The sequence below is a fragment of the Ambystoma mexicanum genome, chromosome 10, assembly GCF_040938575.1.
Source record: "Ambystoma mexicanum isolate Mex_15411 chromosome 10, UKY_AmexF1_1, whole genome shotgun sequence".
Classification (NCBI taxonomy): Eukaryota; Metazoa; Chordata; class Amphibia; order Caudata; family Ambystomatidae; genus Ambystoma; species Ambystoma mexicanum.
The window spans coordinates 1,018,752,812-1,018,767,377 of record NC_090932.1 but is presented as its reverse complement, the minus strand read 5'-3'; the positions used below and the strand labels follow the sequence as shown (position 1 = coordinate 1,018,767,377).

Sequence of the window (14,566 nt, the reverse complement as noted above, 5' to 3'; positions counted from 1 at the left end):
ACCATTGATGAAGGGGTATGTGCTTTTGTGTGCCCCTTCATAAAAGTGAAGGTTTCCCCCAAACAAACATGGCCACTCCAGACACGGAGGGAGGTGGACGGTAGATGAGTTAAGTGCAGCGTGAGGGTTAGGGAGGAAGAAAAGGGCCTGGGGAGCGGTGTGGAGGATAGTGGGGAACGTGCAAAGGGTGCAAATAGTGGATGGGAGAGGCTGAGTCGCACCAGGAGCATGGGGGAGCCAGCAGCTCCCTCGGGTGCGAATGTGTAGAAAAGTAACTCAAATATGGCCATGTGCCAAATTAGGCATAATGGTCCTCGGGAAGGTTCAAAATGATAAAAAAGCTAAAGGTTTTTCAGTTCTTGTTAGGGCCAGGTTCTGGTTCATTTCAGCTGCTTAATTAACATCATAAAACCGTATTTGTGGAGGTATGTGGTCAATGTCGCAGACAAATCAAATAATCTTCAATACAGTTGTGCCATTGATTCAGTCCATAGCAACAATTGCACTGTTTTAGTATAGGTAGTGGATGGCAGGGAGTCTTCCTCCTGTGTCTCAGGACTGTACTGTAGCCTGGTGTTTGATTTTGTAGTTGTTGTCACGCTTGCCATAAACTAAGAGTGTAGTCATATGGAGACAGGAAGCCACTCTAAGGTCTTTACAGGGTCACTGAAGGCCTCTGACCACCTCCCCCACTTGAGGTTCTGTAGCCTCCCAACCCCAACTCTTTCTCCTTCTTGATGTTCTGTCACAAGTTCATTCCTGGTATTATTCCTCCACCTGCCCAAGGCTTCCCTTTGCTTGTTCACTCAGTCTCCTCCTATTCCGCCCTCACTTCTGTTCTCCCTTTGATCTTCATTTCTTCCTCCTCTCCATCCTCCTGGGGACTTTCTGCTTCAGTTTCACCTTGGAACACCCTTCTCCTTAATCTCCCCTTACTGTGCACCACCTCCTCATTAGCTAACTTCTTCCCAGGCATGTTTATATTAAGGGCGGTCCTCTTCACGTCATACTCGATTGTACCTTTAACCACCTCCTGTTTAGTTTCACTCACCACGTCTCCCTTAACTTCTGTCCCAGCTTCCTTCTTATACACCTATCATCAGAGCTAACTTTGCAATCTCTCTCTTCCAATTGCCCGAGTCCTTCTTTCCTCAGCCGCCTGGATCTCTCGCTCACCCTCCCAGCATCTTGGGTCTTTCTCTCATCAGCCCTCTGGGTCTCCCTCTACCCATCCTCCTTGGTCTCTCTTTCCCCATCTCCTAGTTCTCTCTCTTTCCAGACACACATGGTTCTCTCTCCACAGTTCTCTGGTTGTTTTTCAACTTGCGTCTTGGATCACTCTCCAACTAGCTTCTTGGATCTCTCTCTCTCTCTCACTCTCACTCTCTCTCTCCGGCCTCTTGGGTCTTTCCCTCTCCTTTTCCCATCTCCCTGTTTCTCCCTATCTCTCTCTGCCGTCTCCTTAATTTCTCTCTCTCCTCAGGTTCCGGGTCCTTCCTCTCTGTCTAGCTTATTGCGTCTATGTATCTCTCTCTCTCTCTCTCTCTCTCTCTCTCTCTCTCCCCTCAGTCTCCTGTATCTCTCTCTCTCTCTCTCTCTCTCTCTCCCCTCAGTCTCCTGTATCTCTCTCTCTCTCTCTCTCTCTCGCCTCAGTCTCCTGTATCTCTCTCACCCCATTCTCTCCATTCTCACTTTCTCTCTTCCTGCCTCCTAGGTTTCTCACCAGCCCCCTGGGTTTCCCTCTCCCCAGCTTTCAGGGTTTCTACCTCCCCAGCCTCTTTGGCCACTCATTCTCCTCTGCCTCCTGGGGTTCTCTCCCCCCAGCCTCCTTGGGTCTCTCTCTCCATCCTCCTTGGTTTCTCTCTCCCCAGCCTCCTTGGGTTCTCTCTCTCCATCCTCCTTGATTTCTCTCTCCTTGGCCTCCCAGATATTTCTCTCCCCAGCCTCTTGGGTCTCTCTCCTCAGCTTCCCAGGCCTCCCTCTACCCAGGGTCTCCCTCGCTCTCTCCCAAGCTTCCTGTGCGCCCCCCCATCCATCAGGGTCTCCCTCTCGCTCCCGAGCTTTCTGGGACTCTCTTTCCCTCTCCCTCCACCGCCTGAACCCTAAAGCCTCCTGGGGTTCTCTGTCCCCAGCCTCCCGAGTCTCTCTTTTCCCAACCTCTTGGGCCTTTTCCCCTTGCACCCTGGGCCTCTCTCTCCCCACAGCCCCTAGGTCTGTTTCTCTCACAGGCCTGCAGGTCTTTGTGTCACCTTAGCCCCCTGTTTATTTCTCTATCCAGCCATCAGGGTCTCTCCTTCTAGCCTTAAATTCTGGATTTAGAGAGGGGACGGAATAACAGCCTCTGCTTTTTCTCACACAGGCTTCTACACCTTTAATCATACCGACTGCTGGTTCTCACCACTGCACCCATGCTTTGATGGCTTGAATGGAGAACTGGCACATGCGTTTCTGCCTCCACGGGGTGACATCCACTTCGACAACCATGAATACTGGATCCTGGGACGTTCTCGCTTCAGTTGGAAACAAGGTATCTAAGATGCGTCAATCTACATTCTCCATGGCTGGGGTGGGATATTATTGGCTATCTGGGGTCTGAGCCAGGCTATCATTGCTCTCCCAGGTTGCAGTTGTGCTACCACAAATTATTCCAGAGTTCAGCTGAGCTTATTTTGAGTTGTCTTGTGGTTGAGCTACACTATTGTGGATACTCCAAGCGTTAAGTTGGGCTAACAGTAACTCCCTCATACTTGAACTCAGTAATTGTGAGTTCTCTTAGAGATGGAATTTTGGTCAGGTAGTCTAGCCTGAGCGGGTTTATATTGGACTCACAGTGCTAAGCTGGATAGTATTAATTCTTTTCAAAATGAGTTTGGCTATTACCTGTCCCCAGTTTTAAATACAGTACATGAGTACCAGCAGAGGTTAAGCGAAGTATTTTTGAGTTCCACAGTTTTGAACTTTGCTCCCATTGATCCTCACTGGATGATGTCTGCTGTAACTGGTCAATGCATGGTGTGACGAATCACAGGTATTCGTCCCTTCTCCCCAAGGGGGAGACTCCCCTTTTGAGGCTAGGGAGGTGAGCCCACTCTGCAAGACCTTCCCTAGGAGTCTGGGCAACTGGGACCTCATGGGGAGAGACTCCCCCTTAGGGGACAAGGACTCACGTTCCTGTAAGGAATTCCTTAAACCCTCCATCATCGTGCATATATGGGAAATAATGCAAGGACCAGAGACGTGGCTGAAGGTAAAACTGAAATAACCCATTATGCACAAGAAGAAGGGTCTTTCTCTTTAAGAGGAGACACACAAAAATTGGAGATGAGTAGGCTGCTGTGAGAGGACTAAATGTCTGGTCTTTCTCGTTTCATCACTGTATATGTTAATTTATGTCTTGGATATTTTAAATAAGCCTTGAATAGCAACAGCAGAACAGTATAATTTGTAAAGGAAGAAGACCATGATTAGAAATTGATTGCATGTCATGGTCAATATAGAATTAATTGGAAATGTAATTCTCTAAAAAAACTTTTTAGAATAAAAAATGTTGGGTGATAAATAGACCCCTTCTGAAAGTATTAAAATGTCATTATTATCCCTATTGGTGTTGCTGAGACTATTTAGAAGGAAGTGGACATTAACCGCCACACATGGTCAAAAGAATAATATGCAAAATGGTGTATGTAAATTAGAATATTCGGACACCTCCTTTTATATATGAATGCCGGTAGAGTAGAGCATGCAAAGCCAAGGTGCAGTGAAGCAGAAATAGAAGAGTGTAAGCAGGGCAAGCCTTTATAAGGTTATGTCTGGAGGAGGTGGAACCAGAGAGAGACACAGAGCCTTCGACTTTCAAAGGGTCCTGAGCAGTGTAGTGAAGTGCGAGCGTCCCAGCATTCCCAAGAAGCGGAAATTGGACATGAAACTAAACAGTACACCGGTGGTTTCGTGACCACAACAAATCCGTGATGGGCATACCGCCCATCTAACAATGCTGAAATGACCCAGCACAGAGTTTGAGAGGTGCTCTGTGACCCGCAGTCATACGCAGTCACCACAAGAAAGCACATTGATTCAAGATACTGACAAGCAGCAGAAGCATGAGAGACTGAGACCATGAAAAGCACCTGACTGAAGGCCGAGTCGGAAAGCATCCCCCTCCAACCACAGAGGTAACGGGAGGAAAGGCGATACCGGGAGGCTGCCTGGACATCATTATTGAACAAGAGAAACTTATCCCAGTGAAACTGACAAAGTACCAAAATCAGAGTCATTAAAGTGGAACTGTATTACCGTAATCAAGAGGATAACAAATAAGGCCCATCGAGAAGTTATTGAGGAGTGGGCACGAAGAGAAACTCGTCCCAGTGAAATATACGAGACATTACAGATAGAAACCTTAAAATGGAAAGGGGACAGAGTGGTCTCGCAAATTACGAATAAGCATGAAAAAGCAAGTGTTCAGAATGTATTTATTTATTTACTTTATTTATTGGATATTTGTATGGCGCCTATACAACAAATGGTGTTTCAAGGTGCCACAAGACAAAAGGGGTGGGGGAATAAGGGAGAAAGATACAATAACTGTTCTACCAGGCCTTGTGACATTCGGGTCATGGAAGTGCAGAACAAGAAGTTTGAGGGAGAGTTTGGGGGCGGGGGTGCCGGTCTGCACAACAAGCAAACTGCTAGGGTGTGGCGGGAAAAGCAGGGTAAAGAGGAGCAGGTAGATACAATAACAGTCCTTATTCACTCAGGAACGAAGGGAAGTAAACACATTAAGAAGGAGTCTAGAATCACTATAGTTAAAAGAATATTTACACCCAAATTAAAGAGTAATAAGGAATGGTACCAGGTCTCATGGAATACTTACCCTAAGACGGGAGACCAAGCTTAAGTGCATTGTAAAGGAACTCCAAGATCTGGTCAAAAAGGTGGAAAGAGACTATTTGAAGATATCTCCAAGAAGAGAAATATTGAGTGAATAGACACATTGACATACCCAAATACTAGAACAAGGGAGAGATTCTCACTATCTAAATTAAGTTAGTTAACATAGGGGTAGCGTCAGGTATGAGTAGGTTTTGGATGGAGGACACTTTTCCGTTCAGACTTCCTGACGACTGTCAAGCACCTTTAGTTATTTCTATAGGCAGGGAAATCCCTCTAGCAATAGGGAAAGTTAGGCATTATTATTATTATAATGCACATTATACTGCTCCTTAAACTACCTCGATGAGAACACGTCATCAGCGCTGAAAACGCTACACTGGCTACCCATCAAACAGCGGATCAAGTTCAAATCAATGTGCATAACACACAGAGCAATCCATGACCAAGGCGCAGTGTTCCTCAGAAGAAAAATAAACATACATCACACAGCAAGGCCACTCAGACCCAGTAGTGACATCCGTTTGGAACCCAAAACATGCATCAGAAGAAAACTTGAGGATCCTCTTTCTCTCACCTCGCACCAAAAATCTAGAGCGAACTACCAAAGAACATATGGAACACAAGAGATCTCCTACAATTCAGGAAACCCCTCAAATCCTGGCTCTTCATCCCATAACTCGAAGAAATGCCTATAGGGGCAATGCACAGCGGAAATAACGATGGGAGAGGACACCTATCCCCTATTCCCTAAGCCTTTACCGTAATAGAAGTAAGGAAATACTGATCCACAACAAATCCGCTTAACAATTGAAAGATAGACCACCTAGAATCATACCAAAGAACATCCACAGATCAATCGGGAAGGAAGGCAAGGTATGCCCTATCAATAACACCTTGGCACACATTGTAATCACAGGCAGCGATGGACCACCAACAGTAAATAGATAGGAAGGAGTGGGGTAATGATAATATAACACCACTACCTAAGTAGGGGTACTGCTTGCCCACCCGGGTTTACTAAGCTCAAAACTTAGCTGGGAACCAGCCACGCCATCACCCTAGAAACTAGACAGTCAGGAAAGGGAAGAGAAAGAATATACCTACCCAATGGATCACTGACAGTAAATAGACCAGAATGAGCCGGGGAATGTTAACATAACACCACTATCGAACTAGGGGATAATGCTCACCCACCTGGGTGTACTAAGCTCAATAACTTAGCTGTGAGCGAGCCACACCATCGCCCTAGAAACCTGACAGTCAGGAGAAGAAAGAGAAAGAATATACCTACCCAGGATGACAACTGGATACATAAAACAAAACTACATTGATTAGGAGACATATATCCCACTAACCAAAACATCACATTTCTGCATACTTAACTCACACAAAAATCCACACAACCACCTCTATCACAGACAACCGCACGCACTTCACCATGAAAGGGGCCCCTAGGGGACCCTGACATCTATGGAAACAAGGTGGGTCACCACACACGATAGAGACGCCAGACACGAGGTTGTATTCCAAAAGCTAGGGTTTTATTGCAAAGCAAAAGTCTCAGTTGGCCAACTCGGTCTCACGCCCCGTGACGTGTATCTCTATCCTCGAGGGACGCAAGAGAGTGAATTACGTACATCAGTTACATATATACAAAATGCATATCAAACAATCAGCTATGACATGTATAACACCCCTCTTCATTGGGTTTCTTTGAACTTGGTGTGATGATGGACATCTCCGACCACTATGACACCTTCAAACATCTATTCTAGTAACAATTTACAATTTGTGAGTGCGTAGGCATCTTTCGGTTATTGAATAGAACATGGTGCTTCTGTTCTTCGAAGCAAACTACATACAGAAGGAGTTACATTCCAGACCTTGCTATCTATCAGGTGCTATTCGTGTCCTGGGAGCCGACATGCTCTTAGCGGGCTCAGCAAAGGGGGGCCGTTAGAAAAGCATAATTCAAGCCTTTAGCAGTATTATTCTAACATATTCTACCATATAACGAGACTGGCTGGCAGCTGTGAAATGATTAAATGCCCTGCTTCAAGGCTACATTAAGGAGGGAGCCGGGCATTCTTCCTGGTGCTGCCTACGTTTGTTTTTCAGCGAAACTCTTGTTATCCTCTCGGCCCTGTGGCCTTGTCCTTTTCATATACAGACAACAATGTTCCACAGTCGAGCAGTCTAAGCGGAGAATATACTGCGAAGCAATAGGAACAGAAAGCAATGAGCAATGGTTAGAAAACAAAATGGCGATTCTTGTTACATCAAAATGGTCGTTCATTGGAAAACTCGAAAACCTATATTCTGTCGTATCGTGCATTAGACTGTTGGCCCACGGTCACCAAAATGCGTTTGCGGTCTCAAATTAGATTTCTAGACTGACAAACCCTCCTTTGGCCGTATGCCAAACATCTCATCTATTTATTGAAACCTCCTCTAGTGATGATGAATCTGAAGTACTTATGTCTGAGTCTCGCATGCTATCGTGGTCATCATTGTCTTCATTAATATCTATTGCCATCAACTCTTTCATTACTCTCATCTCATTTGGGTCTGGGCTAGTTAGATCATGAGGTTGTTTTTTCTTTGTTATCATTTGCATGCATCCTTCCGTACATCCCTCAGTTACCTCTGCACAAACTATGGGTAAACAATGTATACAACAACAGCACGTTAGGAATATTCCGAACACCACTACTAATATTGAGATCAACTCCATCCCCAAGATCGTAGTATTCCCCAAAACCAAGATCCTATTCCACAGCTCCCTTCTCCCGTGGGGAGTTCAGTGCTTAGAACGTGCATTTTCTTTATTGCTTCAAAGATCGTGGGGGAATAGTCATTGACATAAAAGCAACATGCTGATCCCATTATTTTGCAAATTCCCCCACAATCAACCAGGATTACATCGAGAGCCATTCTATTTTGCAGCGTCATTAACCTGATTCCTCTTTCTTCCAACATCATGTTAAATAATATATCTGTTGTTGTGTTTATTGTATTCTTTAGGATTCTGGACAGTTGCCTTACATTACAGGAGTTCACTATCTGTCCTAAAAAATGGAATGAATGATTTCGCTACATTAGTTGCTATTAAAACACCTTCGTCAGTCCTCTTGACTCTGGTTCTGGATAATCTGGCCATGGCTGCTGTTTCTAAGAGAAATGCTCCTGGGAACAGTAGCCCGAGATAACATGTACCTCCCCAGTTTCTGGGCAACCAAGGGTATGCTTTCTCTCCACATATAAAATAAACTGGATCACCTACGTATACTGGTTCTATTTCCCATTTTAGTACCACTGTATTCATACAACCAGTATATGTTCCGACTGAAAAAGATCCTTTCTTTTTTAGGCAAAAAGGGACAGTTCTTGGGCTATAATTCACCGTGTAAGATGGGGGAATTGCAACTTTGTCCCCTTCTGTTCTTACACGAAACGTCATTACAGATGTTTTTTCTGGCGGGCACAATCTATCTCGTCTATTTTGTTGTGTTATCTTCCGTGTACCTTTCCTCGTGGGCTCTGGGGCTATTACTTGTGCTTTATGGAAAATGGAACAACCCACAGTCTTCATTATTATCTCCTCAAACTCATTCATGTTGGTTCTGTCTAATTGACCCGTATTACTCTCATTCCACTTCCCATAGAACATTGCACCTAAAGATGCACTACATGCAGAACTTAATGGTAATGGCTGCACATATCACCCTATTCCTTTCCTGGCATGCTGTGGTAAATGGGCACATACCCAGCAGTTTGTTTTCTTTAGAATTGCGTGTGTCATGTTCATTATCAGAAGTAAGGTGTTATTTCCAAAACCTTCCCTGTGTTTTTCTTCCATTGGGGGTAGGGTATAAGTGATCACCTGAACCGGGCTTTCAGTAGTGGATATATTCATTATTGGTAAAAACATTTCTAATGGGTGTATTGTTTCTACCCACCATAATATTAGGGCTGTCGATATTGGTGCTACCATGCTCATAAAGCACATTATTATCGTTTGTACCAGCATACAATTTGTTTTACCATGCGTTTTTCTTAAACTTATAGTCTTTATAACTGACTCATTCTCAGCAGTGGTGGTGCAGGAGGAGGCTGGAACCGACCCCGGCATGTTTCTCGTCGTCCTTCTTCTTCCTTATCACAGTTCGTTGTGGATATCTCTCTTGTCGCGTTTGCTCTGATGTCTATAAGTTCAATGGATTTCTCACAATTCAGTTTTGCCTGTCCTTTTTTTTTTTTTAGCCTGGATTCGATTATTCGTTTTTAGGCGAGATCACTTGTCCCTTCTTATACTGCTCAGAGGACCTTTGATCAGTTTTCGCCTCAGTATCATGTGCGCCCAGCTTGTCCGCTCTGGTTCCGGACACATGTACTTTTATGATCGCACCGAGGAGCCGCGAGTCTTGAATTGTCCGACTTGCACAATTCTCAGGCTTCTCTGCTCTACACCCCTGGTTCCTTTTCCATCCATGAGCTGAACCAGAGGTTGACATAAACACCAAAAGAAAAAGAATGCGGATCACTTTGTCTTCCGAGGCCGCAGGTTGTATCGCCTTGCTCCTGGTATCGTATCATCTGTGAACAGTGCCGGTGCACTTTCAGATTCAGGCTTGAGGTCAGCCTGTGGCGCTTCTGCAGGTGCTTGTGTGCGCCGCGCCAATGATGCAGATTCGGTCTTTGGCGTTCTGGCAAGTGCTGGTGGGCGCCAAAGGGGCACACAATTTGGTTTTGCTGGTATCTGCAAGGCAGATTTCACGTCGGTCAGCAGTGATGTCGATTCTGCTGTACAACGTTGGGGCACTCTTTGCCCTTCCCCTTCTTTGGCAATCGTCTCAGGCTTTGTTTCGAGTTTCACTTCACGTTTTGGCAGATCAAGTGACTGCACACTGGCAACAGTTTCTTTCGTTTCTGCGACCGCTGTCTCTTTCCGGTCATCGGTGTCAGGCAAGACTTGCAGTGCAGTTGGAATCTTCTTGGCATGGGTGGCATGGATCCACGACTTCCTTCCATCCACCCGTATTGCCGTCTGCGTCGCCAAGAGTACTTGATAAGGCCCACACCACCTGGGTGCTAATGATGACTTTCTTTCTAAGTTTTTTAGCAGCACCCAGTCTCCTGGCTCCAGCGCGTGCCCCGGACCTGCATACCGCACGGGTAATGCCTCCTGCACCTGCTGATGAATCAAACGCAATTTCTGCATTAAAAGGCCACAATAAGTACTAAGCACATGATATTCTATCTCACTGAGTCGTTTTGGCTGAGGTGCGCACCATACATTTGCCGGCCTCCCCATTATGATCTCGTATGGGGAGAGCCCAGTTTTAGCCTGTACAGACGTACGCATGCATAATAGTGCTATTGGTAATGCATCCACCCAACTCAACTTGCTTCCCGCACAAATCTTGCTAATCTTTGATTTAAGAATCCCATTGTGCCTCTCCACAAGACCGGCAGAACTCGGATGCCTTGAACTATGGAATCTCTTATCAATCTGGAGACCTGCACATATCTGTAACATCACTGCACCCACAAAATGTGGTCCATTATCGGACCATAGGACACGGGGCAAGCCAAATCTGGAAAAATACTCCTTCAACATTACTTTTGCCGTAGTCATCGCTGTGCAGTCTTTTAAAGGATATGCCTACACCCAATTACTGAATGCACAGATTACCACCAAGACCTATTTTAAGTTTTGGCACCTTTCCATCTCTATGAAATCAAAATGAACTACCTCAAACGGCATGGAGGGTGGGCCAAAACTGCCTGTTGGTGTCACTGTTCCCTTTCCTACATTGCGTTGTAAACACGTGATAACAGTTCTGCACCAACCTCTCTGCATTATTTTTTATGTTTGCATTCTGCCATACTGTAGAAAGGTGCTGTATCATTTTCTTGGCACAGATGTGCGTAGGGCTGTGGGCCATTGTGACCATTGCAGTCACATATGAATTTGGCAACATCCAGTTTCTAGTTCCCTTGTCCACCCAACAACCCTCCAAATCCAACTCAGCAGATCCCTCTAACCATCCCTGTATTTCATCGGCCGTAGCCTCGGCCTGCATTTCTTTGACAGTCGCAACTCCATCTTCTATCATACAGGGTACTTCCTCTGTCTGAACCGTCATCATCTTGGTATTCAAATCAGTGGCAGTTTGTTTCGCAATCCTGTCTGCAAACGCGTTTCCCTCTCCTATTTTGCATGTTACTTTTTTATGTGCCTCGCATTTCACTATTGCTAGGCGCTTTGGAAACGTGAGTGCAGACAGCAATCGTACAATCAAAGGGCCATGTTGAATTCTGGCACCATGTGATGTCAGAAACCCTCTCTCAGCCCAGAGTCGTCCAAAGTTATGAACCACTCCAAACGTGTACTATCAGTATATATATTCACATTTAAATTTTCAGAAATCTCGCAGGCTCTAGTTACTGCTATTATTTCCGCGGCTTGTGCTGAATTATAGAGGATTCTTTTACTTTCTACAACACTCTCTAGGGTAGTGATAGCGTATGCGGTAGTTGCCGTGTCATCTGGTAATTTAAAACATGAGCCGTCACAAAATAACTCTCCATCCGGCTCTTTCTGTCACTCTTGAATATCACTTAAATCATCCCTCCCATTGGTTTCTTCCTCAGTGACCATTAAACAATCGTGGGGGGTGATTCATTCTTCTCAATTTCTTTTATGGTTAATGGCATTAATTCTGCAGGATTCAAAGCGCTACACCTCATAATTTGGATATGGGGCGCAAACAAAATAATCTCATATCTTGTCAATCTAGCAGAGGTGAGGTGTTGCGTCTGTGTCCTATTTAATAGAACGTCTATGGCATGTGGCACCATCAGAATTAAAGTGTGCCCCAATACCATCCCTTCCGTTTGTTTCACTGACGCAGCAGCCGCCGCGACAGATCGCAAACGTCGTGGTAGTGCGCACGCTACAAGGTCCAACGCAGAAGAAAAATAGCCACATGGCCTATTTCTTCCACCTTGTTCCTGTGTCAAAACCGCCAATGCACATCCTTCACTTTCACACACAAATAGTCTGAAAATGTTCTTATAGTTCGGCGAACCCAAAACTGGAGCCAAGCATAATGCAGTTTTCAATCCATCAAATGCTCTCTGACATTCCTCATCCCACTGCAAAGGCATAACCGCATCTTTTCAAGTCAAATTCACTAATGGTTTCACAATCAACGCAAAATTACCAATCCATTGTCGGCAATACGAAGCCATGCCTATTATGGCTCTGACACCTTTTTGTGTCTTTGGAATAGGCATACAAGAAATATTTCTATGCGTTCTGGCGTTAGTCTTCTCCCTCCTTTCGAAAGTAGGTAGCCCAATTAAACTACCTCCTTTCGATTATACTGAAATTTCTTCAAACTAGCTTTATGGCCATGTCCCGCTAGGTGTGACAGTAGTAATGCAGTGCTTGCTTTACAAATCTCCTCTGTGTCTGCAGCTAGCAATAAATCGTCTATGTATTGCAAAAGTACACAACCCACGGGTAATTCCAGCATGTCTAGTTGTTCTTTTAATGCTCTACTGTAAATATTTGGACTTTCCGTATAACCTTGCGGAATCCGTGTAAATGTAAATGATCGTCCTCCTAATGTGAACGCAAACAAGTATCTACTGTCCTTGTCCACTGGAATACTAAAGAATGCGTTCTTCAAATCTATTACACTAAAATATTCTGCTGAAACAGGTATCATTGTCAATATTGTAGTGACGTCTGGCACTAGAGGAAATTGCGGTTGTACTACTTTATTCAATGCGCGTAGATCAATTATGAAATGGTATGGTACCTCATTACCTCCTTTTTTATAAACCAGAAGGATCGGGCTGTTACATGTACTGCCTGTGATTTCCTCTATTACCCCTAATTTCACCAAATCAGTAACAATACTCTTCAATCCTTTCTCACCGTCAACCGAAATTTTGTATTGGGGTATTCGCGGTAGGTTAACACCTTCTTTTAAAATAATCTTTACTGGCTCTATCTTTAAACATCCCACATCGTTGTCATGCATTGCCCATATACAGGTTGGTACTTTACTTAGTTCCCCTGGTAACGCTTCGGACATGAATTCTGACACAGGGGCATCATGTGGCCATATCGTTAGAAACACTCCGTCTGCCGTGCAATGTATAACAGAACCTAGTTTTTTCAACAAATTTAATCCCAACAAATTTTCTCCACAATTTTCTGTTAGAAGGAAAGGACAATGTTCGGTAAATGGTCCTATGGTAACTGGGACTGGTTTGGACACTGGGTTTATGACTGGTGTACCTGCGAACCCTACGGAAATATTCTTTTGCCCTGACAGTGGTATATTCTGAACCAAGTGATGGTCTATTGAACACTTCTGTGCTCCTATATCTACAAGAAAGCGGTGTTCCTCATTCCCGACTCTCATTTCTACGTAGGGTCCTCTCTAATTCACGGGAATAGACACTGGTTCCGACCCCTGTCCTGGGCTGTCCTATTGGGGAAATAACACATCGTCCGATGTGTAATCATTACTATTACTATAAAACGTGTTTGGCTGTGTATCGAAAACATTTCAACTCTTGCCTCTATTTCCCCCACTCTGATTTCCATATTGTTGATTTTGCTGTCCCTGACTCTGATTTGGGGCATTTTGGTTTTGGCCTTGGTTTTGATTACATCCATTATTATGATGCTGCTGCATACTATTCCTATTCGGTCCATTCGCTCCTGGGTGTCCTCTATGCTGTCTCCTCTGACCAGACCCATTTCTATTCTGTAGATGCGTGCATTGCGCTCGCCAATGTCCTTCTTCTTTACAATATGCACACTGATTCGGCCCCACTGTTCCCCCATGCATATTCGAACTACTCCTTCCTTGTGCGTTCCCTCGCCCTATATTATGCCCTGTTACTTGCTGCAATAGTACCTGTGTTCTAATTAGACATTCCTTCAAGTCTGCCCCCCCCTGTTTTAGCAACGATAATTCGTTCACCATCTCCTTCTGCCCCGGCGATAGTAACTGCTGCTGTTTATTATGCGACCCCTTTTCCCCCTTCCCAGGTCTCCCGATATCCCTACTCCTGTACGTAGGTGTAGTAAACATTTTGGCAGGTGCAGTAAACATTTCGACATAATCATTATCTAATTCATCCTTAAGCTCAAAAAGTCTATACACATGTTCTCTCACTTCTTCATCCCTCTCCCTACAGCGTGCTAATGCATTCAAATCTAACAATCGCTGCGGTGGTAATTTCCCAATTAGCTGTTTCCATTTCTCCACCAAATATTCACCCATGCATTCCAACACTACCTGTCTTTCGTTGCTTCTACGAAAGTCATATATCGAAGCCAATGTTGCCGTCCCACCATTCCCGTCTATATACATCTCTGCCTGTTGCTGCAATTCCACCTTCCTTTCCTTGCTGATTTCGCTGCGGGTTACCCTCGTGCACTGCTGTTGGTCAGTCCCGCCTCTTGCCCCCGTGGTTTCAACTTCAACCCCGGGAGGAACGGACGGTACCGAGTCTGTGTCTAAGGCGGGAGGTGCGGATGGGACAGTGGGAACAGTGAGTGTCTGTTGTGGGCCTGGTTGGCTAGTAGGAAGTGTTACGTGCGCGGTCTGTGGCTGTGGGAGGGCTTGAGCTACCGGAGGGG

At 45.0% G+C, this 14,566-nt stretch overlaps 1 protein-coding gene across 1 annotated transcript in view; it reads left to right on the top strand.

The window, feature by feature from the left end:
• Positions 1–14,566, top strand: part of LOC138491944 (matrix metalloproteinase-23-like) — a 214,425-nt gene that overhangs the window by 101,895 nt on the left and 97,964 nt on the right. The window contains exon 4 of the mRNA XM_069618826.1: positions 2,360–2,527. Coding sequence (XP_069474927.1) covers positions 2,360–2,527 — 168 coding nt within the window. The remainder of the gene's footprint in view (positions 1–2,359; positions 2,528–14,566) is intronic.